The 22871-nt window shown below is 40.4% G+C and overlaps 1 protein-coding gene across 2 annotated transcripts in view; it reads left to right on the top strand.

The window, feature by feature from the left end:
- Positions 1-22871, top strand: part of TPRG1 (tumor protein p63 regulated 1) — a 141832-nt gene that overhangs the window by 29048 nt on the left and 89913 nt on the right. For both annotated transcript variants that reach the window (XM_043594609.1, XM_043594608.1), the window contains exons 2-3: positions 727-957; positions 11240-11331. In XM_043594609.1, coding sequence (XP_043450544.1) covers positions 736-957; positions 11240-11331 — 314 coding nt within the window. In that variant the 5' untranslated portion in view covers positions 727-735. The remainder of the gene's footprint in view (positions 1-726; positions 958-11239; positions 11332-22871) is intronic.

Below are 22871 nucleotides of genomic sequence, written 5' to 3'. Positions count from 1 at the left end.
TAATGACTACATTATATTTCACTTTATGGTATAACCTATTTAGCCAATTCCCTACTGACGGAACCTTAGTTTTACTCTATTCTCTTGGTATCAGATACAATGTTGTATGGGTGTCTAACGTTGCTATTACACACATTTTGCTATTAGACATAAAGTGGCATCTTTTTCTGCTATTGGACACATGTTGTGATGAACTACCTTCTATATTGATGTCTTTGGGCATTTGGCTAAATTATTTCCTTATATAAAATTTTATAATTGCATTTTTTTTTCAGTTAAAAAATATGCTCAATTCTAAGTGCTTTTGTGCCCTATTACTACCCAAGCAGCACACAAGAAGGTGTGTTATCATTGCTTTTAACTGCTAAATAAGTACAGGCTTGGTAGATTTTGAAGCAAAAATACTATGAAATCTTGAAGATAAATTGTTTGGTAATTATTTCATACTACTTTCTACGTACTCAGCTTCCTGTCCTGCGGCAAAAGGTGGGAAAATGGACCTACTTGCAGCCTCCTTTTCTTTATCTGGAGGGCCTTGCTTCTCTGCCCTGGTAAATAGAATCTGTGTCATTGAATTACATTCATTAGTGCCTTGGTCGGTTTCAGGAACATCATTTGCACACAATAGACTTTTTGCCTTAGCCATGACATAGGTCACTCCTCCCCTCACTGCCACCTCTCCCCCTTTCTTTTCTAATGAGAAGATTGTTTCTTCTTTTGTTTTAGGCAGAAAAAATGTCAAAGATTGGGAGTTTTGAAGGATTCCAGCCTGTGTCTCTGAAGCAAGAGGGAGATGACCAACCCTCTGAGACTGACCAACTGTCCACGGAGGAGGGAGACCCAGGCAAGGACCCAGAGCCAAGCCGTATTTCAAGGCAGCCAAGTGTGACTGAATCAACACTGTACCCCAATCCTTATCACCAGCCTTATGTCTCACGGAAGTACTTCGTTACACGGGTAAATTTTTTGGTGCTCTGAAGTATTACATAAGACTTCTCTTACAGTATTCTAATATCTATCTATCTATCTATCTATCTATCTATCTATCTATCTATATCACAAGTTTTACCAGATATTTTCACATTTTTATTTCATCTGATAGTCATAGAAACCATGAAGTAGGTATCCATATCCCATTTTACAGGTGAAGGTTCTGAATTTCAGAGAAGTTAGGGGGTCTAGTTTTGATAACCAGGTCGAATGGGAGAGAAGTGGGTCATCCAGTCTCTTTGGATGGATCTTTGGTTCCTCAGTCCTGTGTTCAGGTTAAATCTGACCTCCACAGATTAATGATCTATAGAGAGAAAACCCAAGCAGCTAAAAATATAAAGCTGTGTGCCCAGAGTGGGTATTTGTTCCATGTTTGAAAAAGATGTGGGTGATGGAGTGGAAAGGCTTGCTGAGAACGAGTTGAACTTCAGGGTCTACAGGGGGATGATGATATTACTGTGTGGGAGCAGGCACTTTTAAATCCCAACCTTTGGCTGCATTCTGGAGCTGAGCTCCTTTACTGAGCTCTGAGCATGAGCAGGGGAGGGGCAGAGAGAGAGAGAGAGAGAGAGAGAGAGAGAGAGAGAAAGAGAGAAAGAGATAAATTCCAAGCAGGCTCCAGGCTCTGAGCTGTCAGCACAGGGCCTGACGCAGGTCTCAAACCCACAGACTACGAGATCATGACCTGAGCCTGTTGGACGCTTAACCCACTGAGCCACCTAGGCACTCCTAAAAAATGATATTTTGAACTTGTAGCATTTGGATCAAGGACATAGTGCTTCCTGGGTTTGAGTAGTTCTCTCTCTTGAACTCTCCTTCCTACTTATCAACGTTCTTTCCCAATCCTTCAATATTCTTGTTAACACAGTAGGTATTAGCTCACAGGCTAAAGCCAATTGGCAGCACAATTGGAGATTATACACTGTGGCAACAGAGACCATCTCGTTTTTCAAGTGTACCTGGGACAAATCTTGAAAAAAAAATTCAGCTCAGTCTTACAAGTAAATGGTGGCTAAGATGTGACTATTTATAAAGCTTTAACTAATGAATCCTGATTTGGTAGCTTGTAAAACATCTTTGGTTAAGATAAAATTTTAAAGTGACTCAGTGTGTGTGTGTGTGTGTGTGTGTGTGCACGTGTGTGCGCGCGTGCACATGTTTGAAGGTACGATATACCCATATCATCTGTATTCTGCGACTCTTACGTGTTAAGGTGCTATGGTAGGTGCTATACTATGTGTTTGTGTGATTTGCATATGTAAAGCATATGGTTTATTTTCCAAAGTATGTGAACTTAATTGAATAAGCAAAATTAAGTTGTAAGGTAGTCTGTGAAAGAAATCAAAGCATCCCCTAAAGTTGTCTTATCTTTGGTAATGATGATGGATCAGTCACGGTTTGGTAAGAGAACCGTGAGTGGTATGGAGTAAGAGATTCATGATCAGAAGTTATGATGCAGTGACAGAAGTTATGATGCGGTGATGCAGTTATGAGAGCTGGTTGGGAAGTCTCTGCAAACCTGTTGTCTTTGCAATCTAGTGATGGGCCTGAAGTTGCTATAGTCTAACCGATTCGTAGTCATGAACTGGGAATAGGGAGTACAGGAAAACTGGAACCTGGATGGACAACTCAGAATTCCTGATGAGCAAGCAAAACCCACGAGGAAAAAATGGAATCTGTATCTGTCTCCAGCTGTGTCTAAACTTGGAGGTGTGAGTCACTTTTAGGAGAGGACTTGGTGCCTTTCTACACTGAGCTGCACACTTACCAGCCCAGGGGAAGGAGGTGAGGGATGAAGTCTGACTGTCAGCAAAAGAAGCTATAGCTGTAAGTGCTGCCCCCTGGCATCAGATGAACCTGGAGGTCAGCAGCTGTGAATGTGAGTGCAGGTGGTCTGAAGTGATCTTCCACAGGGAAAAACTCCCTTCTGCCTTACAAATCTTATACTAACATCTCTTGTGGCCAACTCTAATTTGGAAACAGACATGAAAGGAAATTCTAGAAAATGTAGCTCTAGCTTAGCTAAATCAACACAGTTTAAAGCCACCATGGAGGTTTTACTTATTTGTTTGATTGACTGATACTTTTATTTGTGTGTCTCTATGTAATTTATCAAGTGAAGTCCCCTGAAGTGACACTGTAAGGTAGGCAGGGGAGGACTCATCACTCTTGGTTTATTGTAAACATATTGAAGTTTCAGGGGAGTGAAGTTGATGCTGTTTTAGAATGATGGGCCGATAGCCAAGAAAGAATTCTTGAGATGCCTTAGGCACACAAAGGTGGTTTTATTAAAGTATGCGGACAGAACCCATGGGCCGGAAGAGCTGCCCCAGGATTGTGGAGCAGAGACTGATTCTATCCTTGGGAGTTGGGGGAAGTAAAGTCAAGAGGAAGTTTCCAAAAGGATTTTCCTATGCTAAAGAAGACTTACTGGATCTTGGAGGCCTAGTTATTGTCCAGCTAAGGTGGTTTCTCCCTCTAGCAAAGCATTAGCATTAAGACAGTGGGGAGTTCCTAGAGAAATGTTCTGCCTCAAGGTAGAGGTTCTGACTGCCTCAATATTTGTCAATGGGCTGAGGGTGGAAGTTTAATTTTATCTGCCATTTCCTTCTGCCTTTGCTTCCTTTGTCAAAGTGACCTGACTGAGCCATGTAATATTAATTGGAATAGCTCTAGCTCGAATCTGTATCTTCTGTCTGTAAGTCTAGTGCTGTTCCTACTGTAATGTACAGTGGCATTCATGGCCCTTTTAGAAGTCAGTCAGTCAATGACTGCAGTCTGTGTGAAAAAGATCTCCTTTGGATATGTAGAAACAAACCCTACATTCTCAAGAACTTGGGAGGGAAAACTTCTAATCTTGTTAATTAATTTAAAGTAGACTTGGGGATTCTTTAAGGCTGTGAGGGCTACATTCCCAAAGCACTCAGCATTTGCTCTCCTTCAGATCAAGAGACAGAATATAGATTTTTTTTTTTTAGCACGTGAGTATGATGAATGTGCTGTGTGTGTGTGTGTGTGTGTGTGTGTGTGTGTTTCCTCATTTGCAAAGTGTGGATAAAATATCAGTTTTACACAGAGGTTTAAATAGGCTGATTTTGTAAATATTCTTAGCACAGTGCATGACACATCTATTAACATTCCATAAGCAGCATCTCATTACTCTTATAAATGCTTTCTCCCTTTCTTGTTGATTTGACATTCTCACTTCTGTAATTGGTCACAGAGAATGACATTAAGATGCCCATGACCTCCCCATGACCTCCAGAGTGAGATATAAATGTCAATGTATAGTGTCTATAGCAGCAAAGAGGTTTGACCAAAGGAAAATAATTCATTTTCTCGGGGAATAATTCAATAAGACCCAGGCTCTGGGTCTGAATGATTCAGATCTATGAAAGATTTATCATAAAAGATCACTTCCGTAGCGCTGAAATGAGATCTATACATGATCTGGTCCACTGATTCTCCATCTTTACCGTACAAACAAACAACCTTGAGATCTTGTAAAAGTGCTGGTCTGATTCAGGAGGCCTGGAATGAGACCTTAGATTCTGCATTTATATAGATTCTATGGCAAAAATGATGCTCTCTGTCCACAGACACCTCTTGAACACCAAGGAGCTGGTCAACACTCTCATTCTCAGAAGTAACTAAGGCCCAGAGGAGGCTGTTCCTTGTCCATTGTCATAGCTATTGTCCAATGTCATGAGTACTGACTTGCCCAGGAGGCTAGTAGTAAGTGGTAAAGCGAGGCTTAGAACCAAAGTTTCAACTTCCTGATTCATAGTTCTATGATCCCATGCCCAGCAATTAAAAAGAAATAAATATATTATGGTGTAAGAATTTAAAGCATATATGTTGTAAATTCAGAAGAACTGTAAGTAAATGAGTTGAGGAAATCCTTGATCAAGCATGTTATTTTATTAAATGTTTTCAAATCATTTTGCAAGAGGTAGTTTATTGGAAAAAAATGTCGATAAGCAAAATAAAAGTCACCATAATTCACTACTCAATGTTAACCAAAGAAGTTTGAATGCGTGCTTATACATTTTGGTGCATATCCTGTCTTACTTTTTTCCTTACATGTGCAATTTGTTGCATAAAAATATTTCCTATGGCAGTAACTCTACATCCATAGCATCATTTTTAACAGTTCTAGAATATCCTACTGTGGAGATATACAACAATTTATATAACTTTTTCTGGATATTTAAGTTGTTTCCTATTTATACCTTATAAGCCAGAAAGGAAAATTACTCTTTGGCTTGCTGTGGCAGAATGACACTCAGTTTCTTAGGTGCCAGGAGTAGATACCCAATGCTATATAATAGGAAGGAGGATCAGTTATATGAGTTTCAAAGTGGATATGCAAAGATGTGACTGCTCTGGAAGTTTAAATTAATTCAGGACAAACAAGAGGCACTTTTTTTAGCACCATAACCTTATGCATTAGACCAGACCTCTGAGTACCAGATCATAAAAGAAGTCAATCTGCTTCCTTAAACCTCTTATGTTTTTTCATGGGGCATCTGGGATGTTGCTTCTTATCCACAGGCTTCCAGACTATTATTGATTTACTAAACCAAGCCCTTCCAACAAAGCAACATTCTTGCTCAGAGCCAGAAGGGGCCTGAGAGAATATCTAATCCAACCCCTAAAACACACAAAGGAGATGTGACTTCTCCAAAGTCAACCAGCAATTTAGGGGCCGTACCAGGACAAAGAGCTAGGGCTCCTGACACTGTTTACTACCCCTCCAGTGCCTTTGACCTTGGACAATGAATGAGAGGTCACAGTAATGAATGTCTGAAGCACTTGCTATCAGTCTGCTTGGACAATTTTTTCCTCCTGTTTTTGTTCATTTGCTATTATTGCTCAGACATGTCTAAAAAAGGCCTAGTGCCTTTTCTGAACAAAAGTACCACTCAAGGCTAATAACTCGAGGTATATTATGATAATCCCTTTAGTTGTGAAGACTGATATTCAAAAGCAACTTCTTATGAAAGGAACAATACTTGATACGCATGGGGAAAGATATTTTTAAACTCCCTGTAGGACTCTGTATTTGCAGATACCTTATCAGAAAGTTGAAAGCGATTAGGGATGGGGAATTATCTCTAAATTTATACTTGAGAATGTAAATTACATACAAACTAATGGGACTAAAACTATTTGATCTTTTAATATTTAATTAATGGTTCCCCATGGCCTTTTTATAGCCTGTGTTCTATTGTGAGGAACGAGACTTTAATAAGCAGGTTTGGGACTTCCCATTGTGTAGCAAGATGTCATTGCTTTCATGACACTAATTTGGCTTTCATACTCTCTCCTTTCCCCTCTTCTCTTACTATAGGGTTCCCTATGTCTTGCTCTTGCATTGGGAACAACTAAATAAATATATTAGTTGTATTGTTATTTTATGAGCTGCTTTCTGGCCTAGAAATTACGTATCTCACTGGGCAAAAGATTTCTCATCTCCCCTCCTTACACTGAAATCCCTTGAAGAGTGTAATAAAGTTGATATTTCTTCTGAGGACAGACACTTAACAATAATAAAATAAGAGGCATTTCCTTTATTTTCAAGGAGAGACAGATTTGCCCTGAACTTTACAAATCACATCCAATTTAGAGCAGTTTTTCTTCCCTTATGTGTTTACCACCAAGTGATTTCTATCTGGGCATGATGACACTCACAAGAACGATCTTACTGTGTCTGAGTCCCTGGGAGCATTCCTTTCTATACTGCCCCCACCTCTTACTGTCTAGTTACGGAGTCCAGTGCATGGGAAACTATTACCAGCAGATGTGAGTATTGTTTGTGTGACAACTGGCTCCTGGCTAGTCTAGCTTAAGGAAATGTAAGGAAACGCATGTCTTTGTTTTGACTGAAGATGTTTGGTGCTGAACTATTAGAAAAGATGCTGCCAGCTCTGCTGTATAGTGACTTGTAAATAAGGATTCTCCCTAATGATTTTTCTTAAAATTTAGCATTAGAAATATATGTATGTTGGATTATGAGTGCTTATTATTCCATCATACTTTCCTATTAGTCTTAGGAGTCTTTGAGCTAATTATTCTGTTACAGAACCAGGTTGGATCGCTGGCGGAAAAACCAGGCGGTACTTGGAGATCTTGGTGGATCGGAGTTTTGTTTTACACCAGCAGGCTCTCCTTCTCCATAGATCTGAGTCCCGAGCACAAGCATGGGGGACAATTTATCATCTGTTACTTCTGCAGTCTGCATTAGTAGCAATTAGGCATGCAGGGCAAACAGGACAGGAAAGAAGAGCCTGGAAGAGGAGTCTCTAAGCTAGGAACTGGAGCTTCTGTTAGTCCTGTCAGCCATCTTATGGTGTATAACTTTACTTATTTTCCCAACAGTTCCATTGCAGTAACCATTTGACTTGTAAATCATGGTACGGCTATTTTCCTTCCATTTAATATTAATAATAAGAATGAAAATTCAGTGTTCCCAAATATTTTTGGCATTTCCTAACAGCTCTGTTATAGTTAATATTGTCTTATCCACCTTCCACCTAGAAAATGAATAAACTGATATCTGGAATGATGAGGACATAGTATGGGTCACACAGTGGGCAGAAAGGCTGAGATCTAAACATTGCCCCACATGCAAGTCCGAGTGTTCACACATTATTTAATTTTCTACACTAAATGGCTGAAGTTAATTTAGTTCAGTATCCAATGATGACAAATAGAAGGGTGTAAATAAAATACTCTAACAGGATACAATGATTAACTGTTCTGTAAAGGCATGACCACTGTTACTGCTGAAGATAAGAACACCATGCTCAGTGAGGACATTGACAGAACTCTGGAGACTTCCCAAATGTTCTATAAAAAAAAAACATACTTCTGGGGCACATGGGTGGCTCATTGGTTAAGTGTCTGACTCTTGATTTCAGCTCAGGTCAAGATCTCACGGTTCATGAGAGCAAGCCCCACATCGGGCTCTGCACTGACAGTAGGGAGCCTGCTTAGGATCCTCTGTGTCCCTCTCTCTCTGCCCCTCCCCTGCTCATGCTCTCTCTCCTTCTCTACTCTTCCTCAAAAGAAATAAACTTAAAACACACACACACACACACACACACTTTTGTTTAATGTTTAAGTTTTGAAAAGGTATAGAGTGAAACACCACCTCCATCCACTGCCCCATCAAGTTCCTTCCTGACTGCAGGGGACCACCATTAACACATTTTAGGTATCCTTCTAGAGTTGCTTTAGTATATTCAAGCACATGAAAATTTTTATTCTTATCCCTTCTCCACTTTTTTATACAAAAATGTGGCCTATTTACCCTTCTGAATGCTTTTTTTCTTAATACGTTTTGAAAATTTTCTGTATTATCCCAGAATGCCTCTTTTTTTTTTGCATATGCATCATATTCCATTGAATGGCTCTGTCCTATAATGTATCTAACAAGTCCCCTATTGACAGATATTTGCATTGTTTCCAAAATTTTGCTATCCACAAACAAGGCTGCAAAGAACACTGGATATACAGCTGTTATTTTGCACAAATGCAAGAACATCCATAGTATAACTTCACAGAAGTGGAATGTGTCGATCAAAGAATAGATCATTTCGATAGATTTTTTCCAATTGCTTTCCATAGGGAAGACAAGTAAGGTGTTTTTTTTTTTTTTAATTTTTTTTTTCAACGTTTATTTATTTTTGGGACAGAGAGAGACAGAGCATGAACAGGCAAGGGGCAGAGAGAGAGGGAGACACAGAAACGGAAACAGGCTCCAGGCTCTGAGCCATCAGCCCAGAGCCTGACGCGGGGCTCGAATTCACGGACCGCGAGATCGTGACCTGACTGAAGTCGGACGCTTAACCGACTACGCCACCCAGGCGCCCCGACAAGTAAGGTTTTGAAAAAGTCTACAGTTTTATATTCATCTTCACATGTTTTGGCAAAGTGCCTGGTGTAAAAGCATTCAACAACATGCTTATTTTAGGACTATTTCATTATTCTCCAATTTCCCTTACAGTCTTTTTTTCTTCTTCTGAAAAGTCTTAGTTTCACTACTGAGTTATATTAGCTGAGGAAGAAATCATGTAAGTATAAGAGAGACAGGAAAAATCACCTGATGAGTCGTCAAAGAAAGTATGATTTTGAGCACTGGGCCTGGGGCAGTCAGGCTGCATTGTGGGAAGAACGGCATGGGGGATGGGAGCACTGTCATGGGATCATAGGGAATTTCCCTCCAGCATTATTTGGTCCTGCCAGTAGGGTCACTGGGACCAGTGATGCTGGTGCAGTCTTCTTTGTCAGTGGGTGTTCAAGGCATGCTTGATTAATGCTCCAGAATTCACTGATTTTGTGACTCACAGCTTCCAGCAGGCACGGTCTGCCTTGTTCGCTTTCTGACAATGGTGAACCAGCAGCAGAAGAGTCAGAAATCATTCAGTCCACTGGCTGACTGTTCAATTCAACAGGAAATGTGTTAAAATGAGAAAATCAGAATGTCTCGGTGTAAGGGCTGTGATCTTATTTTCTTAAAGACTTCCAGGAGGCTTTCATCATCAGGTTGGCTCAGAAAGCTTTGGTTCTGTCGCCTCAGTTGTCTTTATAGATAAGGAAATGGAGGCCAAGAAAACTCAAATAATTGGCTAGAGGTTACAGAACTCATTTATGACAGATATGGAATAGGATCCGTGGTCACTTGACTCTGTTCAGTGGACATTTCCTGGATGACTTGGGCTGTGCTGAGTGAATCGTGGGGGAGGGGTAGAGCTCTGCATCATTTTCTACCACTTTATCTGAAGCAGCGTCATTCTTTTCCTGTTTTTCCTATATGGATTCTCATAAGGTTTTTTTTTGTTGTTGTTTTTTTGGGTTTTTTTTTGACCAATGGACTTTGTAGTCAAAATGTTTTACAGTGTTTTATCATACACTGAGAAAGCAAGCAAACCCAAATCCTACCACCACCCTAGCTCTGAGAGGAAAAGACATTTGAACAGATCCTAGGCCAGGCTAGTGTCCCTGTTTCCTTTTGTGAGAGAACAGTCTCAGGCTGGGAGGATTAGGACTGTTAATATTTAGAGAAGATTAGGTGGTTAGTATTAAAGCCCTATTATATAGAGAATATTCAAGAACTGAGAACCTACTTGTCAGTAGCTCAGGGCTGGGATGAGGCCAGAACTACATTTGTAGGTGGAGCGATGGAATGTTTGTTTTCTCGTCTTGTCTCCACCCCTTCTTAGCTGAGTGAACTTGACAAGTTGCTTCCCCACACTAGCCCATTTCCACACCTGTAAAAAAGCCGAGATAATTCCTGGGCTGCAGTGGTTCTCAACGTTTGCTACACATTGGAGTCACCTGGGATGCCTGCAAAACTCCTGAGGTACTGATATGTGGGTCCCACATGGCAGATAGCCACTGAGTATCTTCTATAATGGCCCTGGTATGCAGCCTGGGCACTAGGAGTATTAAAGGCTCTCCTCATACTTTGATATGTAGCCAAGGTTGAGAATAACTGTCTAGAGAACAGTAGTTCTCAGTGCAGTACTGCATCAACAGCATCACCTGGGAACCTGTTGGAAATGCAAGTTCTCAGGCCCACTTCAGACCTCCTAAATCATAAACTCTGGGAACAGAGCCCATAAATCTGTGTTTTTGATTCTGATGGGTACTGAAGTTTAGGAATCACTGAGATAGAGGTCTATGAATTTCTTATCATGAAAAGGGTTAATCAAATTTTAAGCTAGAGGTAGGCCCATAAGTAGAAGCACCTGTTTGGAGAAGGGTGAAGAAAGCAAGGTAAGGAGACAAAAAAGTTAATTTCCCAGAATCATCTAAAATTATGGTCAGAATATTAGAAAAAGATTTCTCTTAGGTATTTTATTGCCAGGTGCTCTTTGAAGAGAGAAAGATTTGATTTTAAAAATGTACATATTGCTAAATCCTTTGAACTTCCTGATAAACATGTTTGTTTGGGAAAACTGGCCTTCTGAAAATGGGTGTCTTCCTTTCTGTGAGAAGGTATGAGTAAGATCATGGAAGACAGGACTTGGATTACTTTGGTCCCACCTAAGGAGAACAGCTTAGTAAATACCAGAGTTCAAGACTAAGCTCTCTGGCATGCTATGCCCAGAGGAAACAGACAAATGCGAGAACTATCTTTCCCATGAGCTTTTTGGAGAAGGCTATGGGTTATACTCATTAATCATAAGCACAAATAGGGCTCAGTTTTCCCTAAACTAGATATTTTCTTTTTCCCACTCAGCCAGGGGCTATTGAGACTGCCATGGAAGACTTGAAAGGCCACATGGCGAAGACTCCTGGAGAGACAATTCAAGGCTTCTGGCTCTTGACAGAGTGAGTAGTTATGGCTAAGTGAGGGGCCATGGGAATCTAGCATTTTCCTTGACACCACTGTCACAGAATGGGAGATAGATCTATGGCAGAATTTCTTCTGGATGCCATGCAAAATAATTGGTTGGCATTACCCCCAGTTAGTGAGTCAAGTTTTGTGGTGCCCTATAGCTGATATATGACTAGGGTTGACTCCTACAAAAATTTTCTGGGTATTGTCAGCTATCACTATGACTCCTTAGGTCTTCATAGCTCTCAAGAACTGTTGCACTGGACTCTTCTCTCTGATCTCTTTGGTTCGAGTCTCTGTCTCTTACAACTACTCTCATTCTAACTACATGAGGCTACTAACCATCCCACTCTGGGTACAGTGGAAAGGAAGGTTAGAAAAGACAAATGAGGTCAATATATACAGTTTGAATTTTATTTTATGTACAATAACATGAGCTGTACATAACATCCCTACAAAATCATGCGGGATAGAAAAGACAAGCCACCAGTCCAGAGTTAGGTTAAAAACCAAGTGTAACGCTTGAGACTTTATTCCTTCCAGAAGTTCTCCATTCATCCCTGAGGCTTATCTTAGCTCTAAGGGCTTTCATTGAAAATGACACCATGAAGATAGTTACCTTGTGTCTTGCCCCGAAATTCTAGTGTCTATGGCTTTTTTTCCACCCACTAGTAGAATATCAGGAATGCCATGGTCTTTACAATAATAAGTAATATATTCACATAATAAAAGAGGCGCCTCTTTTCTGCTACGGAATACATAACACTAAATGGAGAATATAGTGAGAACTCCATTTTGGATACTCACTAAGTTTTCTGTCTCCAAAGGCTCTAGGAGAAAAGCTCAATAATTCCTATACCTTGAGTAAAGAAGCATTTAATCTTTCACTCCTGGGCCGGACATTTTCTTTGACTAAGTTTTGGGAGGGTGGGGTTGGTACAGGCAACGCTTGAATGTCCAGTCTTCTAGGCCAGCAGAACAAAATCTCTCCGTCAATGGAGTGTAGAACCAGGTCACCTGTGGATCCATCTGCCTGATGGCCATGTTACATTCTTGTTTCAAATGGGTTCTAAGGACTGAGTGAAAATGAAATTAGAAAGACAACCTGACCATGTCTAAGCATTTGTTTCTTCATGTATAAACTGGAGATAGTGATAAGTACCTGAGGAGTTGTTACGAGGGCTAAATGAGACAGCATGGTAAAACTCTTAGCAAAGTCCCGAGCACATGGTGGATTTTTATCAGACATCAGTGTCCCTCCTCTGTTCACAAGTTATGTCTATTGGTAAAGGCCTTTTGTTTGTGTTTGTTTGGTAGCCTCTGCCTTTATTTTTGTCCTGTCCATCTCTATATCTTTCATCTCTGGGTTATCTCTATGAAAAAAAAAGTGTATAATTGAGGCTTTTTGCTTATTCACTTTTACCAACCCTTTTCCAATGCCACCTGCCATCTGCAAAGTAAAATTTGACTTGTGCAAATAAAAAAGTCTGCCTTGATTAGGACAGATGTGTCCTTGAATTCTGAAGGTCTAATCAGAAGTAGATACTTAACCTGTTTTGTTCCTACAGTGCATTTCATTTATAAGAAAGAATGCCCAAATATGGTCTTTCAAAATCCAGTAGTAGCTTTTTGAATTCTCAAATAATAGAATCAGCAGTTTTGTTTTGTTTTGTTTTTTTTTTAATAGTACATGCTTTAATTGCTTGGTCTTTTTTGTATAGAAATGTGGCTTATTTTTGTTTGGAATGTTTTTGTTTCATGATTATAAAGGTCTTTAGGTATCAGTTTGTCCCAAGGTAAATCAGACTGTGTGATCTGTATTAAGACTTAGCACCATAATTCTGTCAGTTTGATTTATCGTCAACTGGGATGATTGATAAAACCAGCAGTTTTCAGATAAATCTGAACAGGTGTGCCCCAGGACCCAAGTTTTGCATCTAGCTCTGAACCTAATAGGAAGCTCAAAGGGTTGGTGAAGACTATCTGGCATCCAGTTTTCTATGTCTCTTTTGCTTTGTGGTATATACATTTATATTACAGACAGTAATGAGGGATGTATCATGTGCGTGTGGAATTTTAAGCAATAATTTTCATTTGCTGTCAGACTTTTCTTTCTTTGCACTTTGGAACCATTTCTTCTCTTTCAACGGTAGTTCTTTTGTGTTCTTTTTGGTCTTCCTCTCTGCCAAAATCCTTTTATACCTCTTCCTACTCTCCATCTAAAGCTACTTTTTTTTAAATTTTTTTTTTTCAACGTTTATTTATTTTTGGGACAGAGAGAGACAGAGCATGAACGGGGGAGGGGCAGAGAGAGAGGGAGACACAGAGTCGGAAACAGGCTCCAGGCTCTGAGCCATCAGCCCAGAGCCCGACGCGGGGCTCGAACTCACAGACCGCGAGATCGTGACCTGGCTGAAGTCGGACGCTTAACCGACTGCGCCACCCAGGCGCCCCTAAAGCTACTTTTAAGAAATATTTGAATCCAGTCATTTCTACCATAGTAAGAATTTGCCAGTTGCTTTTCTTTTCCTGTTAAACCTTAAAGCTGGTTCAGACTGTCTTCTTGTAGTGGAAAAAGCTGCCAGTTGCAAAGAAGATGGTCCAGGCATCTGGGCTAAATAAATAGGCTCCCAGTCACTGTGACTGTTCAAGAAGAAGATTGGAGGCATTTGTCAAAGGAAGGGCATGCATGGAGGTTTTGAATGACCTTTCACACTTAAGTCTTTGTTTGTAGTGCACCAATGTAGGAAAGGCAAAAGCAACGATAAAAGCAATCAATATCAGCACGAAATCCCCAAAATAACAACAGCAAAACAGAACAAAAGAAAGAACTAAATAAACCAATAAACATATAGGCCCAGAGAAGTACGAGCCTGGGGCTATGCTTTTCCCTTTCTCTTTCTCTTTTTTTCTAATGGGATAAGACCCATCCGTCCATTCAGTTCTTATGAGTTACAGAGGCTGTACTATAGACCAGCTTCCCCAACTGTGCCAACCATACATAACTCTTTTCAAGTGTAACACTTTTTTGTGTGTGTGACAGCAATGACTGGGCTTTATGCACATCAATGGTTAGCTCCTTTTATGGAGATGAGAAACCCCTAGTTACTCATCCAACAGTTGAAAGAATGTTTGCTTTCAAACAAGTATTCCAGTTTCAGAGTGATAAGAGTGAAAAACCCTTCCAATGATATATATATATAGCACATTAAAAAATAACTTTATGACCATGAACTTGCTTTATGTTCACTACAACCTTGCTGGTTTTGTGATTGTCATGTGACAGATGAGAAATGGAGATGTGGGACGAGGAAGTGGACAGCTGAGATCACATAAGGGGTAAAGCAAGGAAGGCAGACTGCTCTCCTGTACTAGCTCGGTTCCAATTCTTTCCCAAAGGGTGTAAGGTATACGTGTGGGGTCACTCATCACAGCTCAACCTTTAGTCATGGTTGGTCAGAGCCCCAGAAATGGTTTGATATAGGAGTGTGATGTGGGGAGTATCGTGAGCTTAAGGGCCTGTGTATCTTATTTAAGAACTTAGATTCTACCCTGTAGGCGATGGGGAGGCACTGATTGGTGAGAAAGTGTGACTATATTTCAATTTAAAAAGATCGCTGAAGGCTCACAATCCCTTATCTAAAACCCCTGGAATCCGATATGAATCAGATTGAGAATTTTTCAGATTTTAGAAAGGTAAAACAATACGTATGCATTTTATTTTATGCTCCAAGTGGAGGCCTGCGACAGCCCCCCATAGTCAAACACACTAAAATTTTTGCAGGAAAACCTGTTATATTCAACATAGAATAGATGACTGCATGTTGGTTCAGATCTGGTTTTACCATAAAGTGCGTCTGAGCCACAGCTGCACCATTTTCAGGGCTTTATTGAATTTGGAATTATGGATGAGGGTGTATGGCCTGTACATGTTTGAAATGTGAAGGATCAATGGATGGCTGGAAGGCTGGCTGCCACACTAGATACTTGTGCAATATCAGCGAGGGTCTGATCCAGTGGCGTGCTGGAGCTGGGTCACACTGGCTTATGAGAGGTCAGCATTACAATTTCAGGAATTTTGAGAGTTGGTTGTTAATTATTAAAACATAAAATGTCACACCAAGTGAATTAAACTTAAAGGTGATGTAGTCAAAACTCCTTACTTTCCGATTTTTTTTTTTACTTTGTTTTGCTGTTGACTTGCTGTTGGGGTGATTTATGCCAATTGTGCTTGCGTAGTGGAAATACTACATGATAACTTGCTACTGTACCTCTTTTCTCTGCTACACATTCAGTGGTGTCATGTACATGGCCTGGAATTGACCCTGGGGGCAGTGATTCCATCATGGAAGTCAGCAAACACTAGATATCAGAGTTCAATTTATTGCTTTATTGGTTGTCTAAACTTTAGAAAGCAACAGGGAATATGTTAACAATGCAGAATAAACTTCCAGGTATGCCATGTCTGTGTCTGTGATATTGTAAATACATAGAAAAAAACTTGAGGAAATATAGTTCCAGCATTTAAAAACTATTGTCCAGTTCCACAAAAGTCACCTTCTTTATTGAAGAATAGGTTTAACTCTGGACAGGCAGCTGAGGGAAGAGTCATGACAAGCAGAGGCTGCTGAGGGTCTGTATTCTGTATTCTGGCTAGGGCAGAAGACATTGGGGTTCTCACACCTACACTGCTGACCCCCAGCCCAAGCTGGAAATTATAAAAAGCCCCTTCTTTCTGTTACAACCCTCTTGTGCTCTTTTCTGCAAAAACATAACATGGTGCACACTTGAAAGAAAAATGCATGACAGAATTCTGTTGTTAATCATAGAGCATATACTGAAGGGTGCATATGGGACTGAGGCAAACTAATTGACAGAGCAAGGCTTTGTGGATCTCTCTGTTTAATTGTCTGTGAGGCAGGAGTTCAGGCCAATTCTTGGGCTTTGGCCTGGGAAACTGATGGGTTCCCTGTGTTGCCATTCCAGGCTTAGAAGGAAACGATAATTCTACTTTATTGAGAAACCACCATATGCCAAACAATGCAGAAGAAACTTTGTGCCTGCAGTGTTATTTAATTATCCCAACAATCTTGTCATTCCCTTCTTATAGAACTTGCTGAGTACAGTTTTGGGGAAAAAAATGTGTCTGAGGTGTCCATAGGACATCCACATGGAGATGTTGAATGGGTGGATTTACATATGCATCCAGATACTGTCTTAAGTAGTGTGTTCAAAAGGGACAGTAATCTTGACATATTTGTTTCTTATAGCCTTCTATAGAATCTAAGGGTGTAAAGTAACATTAAATCGGTAAAAGCATTTTTCAAGGGATGTCACCCAAACTCGGGTGAGCTGTTTTGCGATGTTCTAAATTTATACTGGTATATTATTCAGTTAAATTGGAAAGATTAGTTTGAAGGCACTTGGGTATAGGCTATGAGGAGATGGAGAGAGAGGCCGACAGGAGAACTAGAGAGATGCAACCATCAACTCCAGTTAGATCCCAGTTAGCTGAAACCATTAAGAATAGTACCCTGAAAAGATGCCACTTAGGACCCAGACCTCTAGTCCAGTCCATCCTGGAGCTTTATATGCCTCTACAGCTCTAAAGACAACACGGTGTCTATCTTAACTTTATCTCCTCCTCTTATTGCCCTTCTTGGTCCTTCTGGGAAAGTACTTTTTGAAGAAATTGTGTGTACACTTTCAGAAGTGATCCATTAAGCCAGCACCAAGGAGAACATCTTGACACTTCCCAAAGTCTCAAAAATTGTGTTATAATGGCACTGAAGTGGCTCTTCAGTAGAATGTACTCAAGATGTCTTTGTGTATGGTGCTTAAAGAGGCAGGAGGAGATGGGATCTTTATTTAAGCACATTAGTCTGAAATGGTTGGGGGGGATGTTCTCATTCCTCTTGTTGCTAAATGGGAAGACTTGCCTCTGGTGGCTAGGGTGGGGGGGTGGGGGAGTCAAGTAACTCTCAGTCTTTATCTTGTGGAAAATACTTACAGTGTTTCTCATTGCCTACCTTCCCCTAAACCCACCCAGGTTTCTATCCTTGCACTTTGGTATAAAAAATATGTGAAATTCGATTAACTGGCTACGTTGAATATATAGACAATAGAACGGAAGTAAAGTCGAGGAGGCAGCCTGGCATCCTAGAAAGAGTCTTGAATTTGGAGTCAGAAGCCTTGGGTCTGAATCCTGGTTCTGCTACTCATGATCAGTGTACCTCAGTAAACTTAAGTAGGTTTTGCCATTTTTTTTTAAATTAGGGCATTTGTTTTAATGTAGTCTTCAGTCCATTAGAAATTCACTTTTCTTGAAAGAAGCACAGCCATTGTTAATTTTTGTAGTATTTTTTCATTCCAGCTTTTCTTCATGCATCTTTGCCAAAGATTGTTCTAATATTAATAAATAACATTTAAATTGTACCAAGTGTTCTGCTAAGTGATTTCCCTCCATTTGCCATTAGATTGGTATAATACATACGGTTTTGATGATTTCTAAATGGCACTTCCCTTAGGTTTTTTCTTGTTATCATGTAGGTTTTGTGAAGTTACTTGATCATTCACCTATTGTTAGATGATTATTTTCCAAACTGTCAGTGGTTATGTAAATGTAAGGATTTATATATTTAAAAAAATTGTTTAACGTTTGTTTGTTTGTTTATTTATTTACATTTATTTATATTTTTTAGAGACAGAGAGACAGAGCGCTGGTTGGGGAGGGATAGAGAGGGAGGGAGATAGAATCCGAAGCAGGTTCCAGGTTCTGAGCTGTCAGCACAGAGCCCAATGTGGGGCTTGAACTCACAAACCGTGAGATCATGACCTGAGCCGAAGTCAGATGCTTAACTGACTGAGCCACCCGGGCACCCCATAATGTTTATTTATTTTTGAGAGAGAGAATACAAGTGGGGAAGGAGCAGAGAGAGAAGGAGAGAGAGGATCCAAAGCAGGCTCCACACTGTCAATGCAAAGCCTGATGTGGGGCTCAAACCCACAAACCATGGGATCATGACTTGAGCTGAAGTCAGATGCTCAACTGACTCAGCCACCCAGCTGCCCCTGGGTAGCTGAAGCCCTCAGTAAGGGATATATACCAGTAGTGCAGAGTAAGGCTACACAGTTGGAAAGAGAAATGAAAATACATTAAGGCATTCTCCATTTATTTTTTGATAAAGAAAATAAGTAATATTCTACAGCACTTTGTAGTTAAAAATGTTCTTCTTCAGTTAATCCAATCTTCAGAGCAATTATCTGAGGTAGGAATTACCTCCAGTTTGCAGGTGAAGAAATCAAGGCTTGGAAGTGTCCCAGGGCCGCAAAGTAGCAGAGGTAGGGCCCCGATGCATTATGCTTCCCCCAGTTTTCCGAAAATGGTCTTTTTGCTATTGTGGCCAGATTCCATGTGTACCCCTTATTGGATTGTAGTCTGTTATTCCTCTGGCAGAAACATATTGGATAAACTCAGAATTCTGTTCCTTGGGCTTGGTGAGGTACATGGAAGTATTCAGGGCATCTCTGCTTAATTTTAAACGATTTCACAGAAGAAAGAGCTATCCTAGAAGTTTAAATGAAAAGAAAGGCATCCTGAGACAGAAAGGGATGTTGAGGAACAGACGACTGGGCAGTATCTCTCAGGCACAGAATGCCCCTGGAGCACACTGATCCCCAAAGCAGCACTGTGGGTGATCACTTTCACACCTGCCCTCACATGTGATCCTCAGACAGACCCATGGGAGGAGGCCAGGAGGAACTATTGGCTTTATTTTATGGATGAAGAAACCCAGAGATTAAATGACCTGCCTAAGGGCAACCACTTATTAAGGGTCACAGGAGGGCTTGACTTCACAGGACCCCTCTCCCAGCCTTGTTGTCTTCTCATCACATGGCTCGTGCTGCTTTTGTGAATTTTCATCTCCTGATACAGCGATGGCCGCAGTTTCAATTGTGTAAATGATCTTTGCGCCTGTGTCTGGTTTCTTTGTTGATTGTCTGTGCAGGGAGGAGGGCAGACATTCATCGAGTAGGTTCAGAGACCTTTTCCTCTTTTCCTCTCCAGATCTTACTCTGCCTGTGCTGTGCATCTGACATTATTTAGTCTTTTCCCAGAATCAGCTAAAAAGTCAAATACTTATAGGGGCTGGTGGGTACCACTGATGGACTAAGGCCAATCACACTTTATCTTGTCACTGTCTGATTCTAAGGAGTGCTGAACTACCATTGTAATGAAAAATACTGCTACTTATAATTTAAAAATAAGTAGAAAGACCCCTCAAAACCTGGAAATCAGGGATTTCTAACTGTCTTAGTCATGAATAATAAATGTACTATGCAAAATAACATTCTGAAATGTATCTCCCCCCAACCCCATCCATTTTTGTGTACATTCATCTGTTCTAGACCCTTGCTACTCAAAGGGTGGTCTTGGAATGAGCAGTATCAGCATTCCTAGGGATTTGTTAGCAGGGCTAATCCTCAGGGGCCACCCCAGACATGCTGAGCCTGAATCCCCAGTTAATTCTGATGTTCATTAAAATTTGGGAAGTACTGGTCCAGATCACTTTCATGCTTATGGACTGAGGACTTCAGTGGCTCCTCACTGCCTAAATACTCTTCTGCTGCATCTTTCAAACCCTGCATGCCATGGAATGAATTTTCCTCTCTAGCCTTATTTACCATTATACCCCTTTACAAATTATCAAATTGGACTGTCCACCGGTCTCCAAATGTTCCTGACACAGTGCTTTGACATCATGATTGTACTCACTCACTCACTCTGCTTATTTGGTATGTCTTTCTTCCTTTCTGTGTGTTCAGACCTTTCCTGTCCTTCAGAGGTGTTATGTCTATAAAGCCTTTCCATCTTAATTCAACCAGAAGAATCTTCTCTTTTTTTTCTGGTCATGTTACACTACATGGCATAGTTCACTGTGCACATTTGTGAGGAAAGCATTCCTCGAGACAGGGCCTGACTCTGATTCATGTTTTGTCCAAGCCCATCTCTGCCCACCTCCCAGTGGTGTCTGACATGTGGGAGGGGCTCAGAACCCATCATGGACTTGACTTGAATTTAATTCTGATTGAGTCGTCTACTGTTTGAAGCCCTTCACTGACACTAGCAGGGTCCACCCATTGAGTCCTGCCTCCATTTCCCTGGGCCTCCAAGCAGCCCACAGCCCAAGGAGACTTCTTGCATCCTTTGTGCACTCAAGCTGGAAAGTGCCTCAAATCCATTAAGATGTTAATGACCTGTGGCAGGACTCTGGCAGCAACAAATTCACCTCTGTTGCCAGAAACCATTTATACTGGGTGGGTGTTTTCGACAACCACTTAATTAAACACATTGCTTTTCTCTATAAATTCCCCATGGCAGCAGATGTATCCAGATAGCTAATGGTCCCTGAGTGACCTGAATTATAGGACAGTGAGGGCATTTAGTTACTGCAGTCAGAAATATACCTCGAAATGTTTGTTTTCCCAAGACTGCTACTAATTAGGGAGGAGTCAAAAAGAGCCAAGAGGTGAAAAAAGTCTGATGCAGCGAAATGCCCAGTTCCATCACTTACTAGCCATGTGACCTTGGTATACAAATATCTTGTATCCTCCGGACCTCAGTTTTATCATTGATAAAATGGGGGTGTAAAACAGGATATCAATTGAAGAGTTAAATTACCTAAAATATGTAAAATGCTCACAATTTTTGCCACATGGTCTGTGCCACAGGAGAGTTGACTCTTATTGTTATTGTCATCATTATTGCTATTTATTTATATTCACTCATTCATACGTTCATTTGTGTGTTCACCAAACTCCTCCCATAAGCCAGACTCCACCCTGAGTGATGAAAATACAGAAGCAACAAGACAAGATTTTCATGTTCAGGGAGTTCTGAGTCTTGAGGGAAGGAGGATATGTAAATGAAGTCAAAACACAGTATGATGTATGCTGATATACAGTCCTGCAAATGATCTTTTGGGAGGATAGAACTTGTTGTATTTGTACTGTAGACTCTGATGAAGGCGATATCCAGGATTAAAGAAGGAAGAGAAATTTCCAAAAATATATGATGGGGAATTAAATCCCAGAAAGAGGGAAGAATATTTGTAGAATAACAGACAGAGGCTCAGGGATCCACAAACTGTCAGGGTGTCTGGATTATAGTGATCAAGAGTAAGAGAGCTATAAATAAGCTAGAAAAGTAGAAAGGAACCAGAAAATCCGGAATTTTGAATGCCAGGGTAAGGAGTTTTCATCTTATTTTTTCCTGCAGTGACAAGCTGGAGATCCATAGGTCATTCAAATGCTTTTATTATTTTTATTTATTTTAAATGTATGTTTATTTATTTTGAGAGAGAGAGAGAGAGTGAGTGAGTGCAGGAGAGGGGCAGAGAAAAAGGGAGAGAGCATCCCAAGTAGAGTGTGACATGGGGATTGATCCCACAAACTGTGAGATCATGACTGAGTTGAAATCAAGAGTCAAACACTTAATCGACTGAGCCACTCAGAGGCCCCTCAAATGCTTTTAAATAGGGTATATATTTCCAGTTTGCCAACATCTTGTCATTCTGCATTACCTTGCACTGACCTCTCTTTGTTCCCTTTACAGTGATGTGTGGTAGGCTCTCCCAGTCATGACAGACACTGTGTGCATCTTTTCCAACTACATGTTCAGTGACCTTACCTTGGTTTCTTGAAATCATTTGTGGTAGGATAATTCTTTTTAAGTTTATTTATTTGTTTTGAGAGAGAGAGAGAGAGAGAGAGAGAGAGAGCGAGCGCAAACATGGGAGGGGCAGAGAGAAAGGGAGAGAGAGAATCCCAAGCATGGGACTTAAACCCATGAACCATGAGATCATGGCCTGAGCTACAATCAAGAGTTGGTCGCTTAACGGACTGAGCCACCCAGGTGCCCCTGTGGTAGGATAATTTATACCAAGGAAATGAAATGAAGGCATTATCATTATCATTATTTTAGAAAGTGTTTACTATTTACAGCATCCTACTGCCGTTCTGTTTCCTTCGTGACCATGATAGGCATTTCTTGTTTGAGTTACTGAAAGATATGAAATAAGGAGTTTTAGAAAAATAATTTTTAGAAAGGTAATAGGTTTTGGAGATAATTTACCAATAATTTAAACTTCATCTTTATTATTTAGGGGCCTGCCAATGTGTGTTTTAGTAAAAAATAAATAAATAAGACCTCAATCTTAATATTGAGGCTATCAACGTATTTGGGCCACTACAGCTGTTATGCAAACAACTATTATAGACTCTTATGAATAAACATGCAGTCTGATTAACAAACAGTAAATTGTGTTTACTCTCTGAGGTATCCAGGTTGTCCCCAGATGCCCTGTTTTAGGTAAGATAGGGTAGGTCTAAGAAGAGTAAACTGTGTGAAGAAGGAGTCTCTGCTTCCACTTGTCTTTTAGTAGAAAGAACTATAAAGTTTAAGAATTAAAATGCTGTGCTCTGTGAATTAATAAAAATGTAGATGTCCAAGCAAGGAAAATTACAAGGGACA

This window comes from Prionailurus bengalensis, chromosome C2 (assembly GCF_016509475.1).
Source record: "Prionailurus bengalensis isolate Pbe53 chromosome C2, Fcat_Pben_1.1_paternal_pri, whole genome shotgun sequence".
NCBI lineage: Eukaryota > Metazoa > Chordata > Mammalia > Carnivora > Felidae > Prionailurus > Prionailurus bengalensis.
This window is presented reverse-complemented; position numbering and strand designations above follow the sequence as displayed.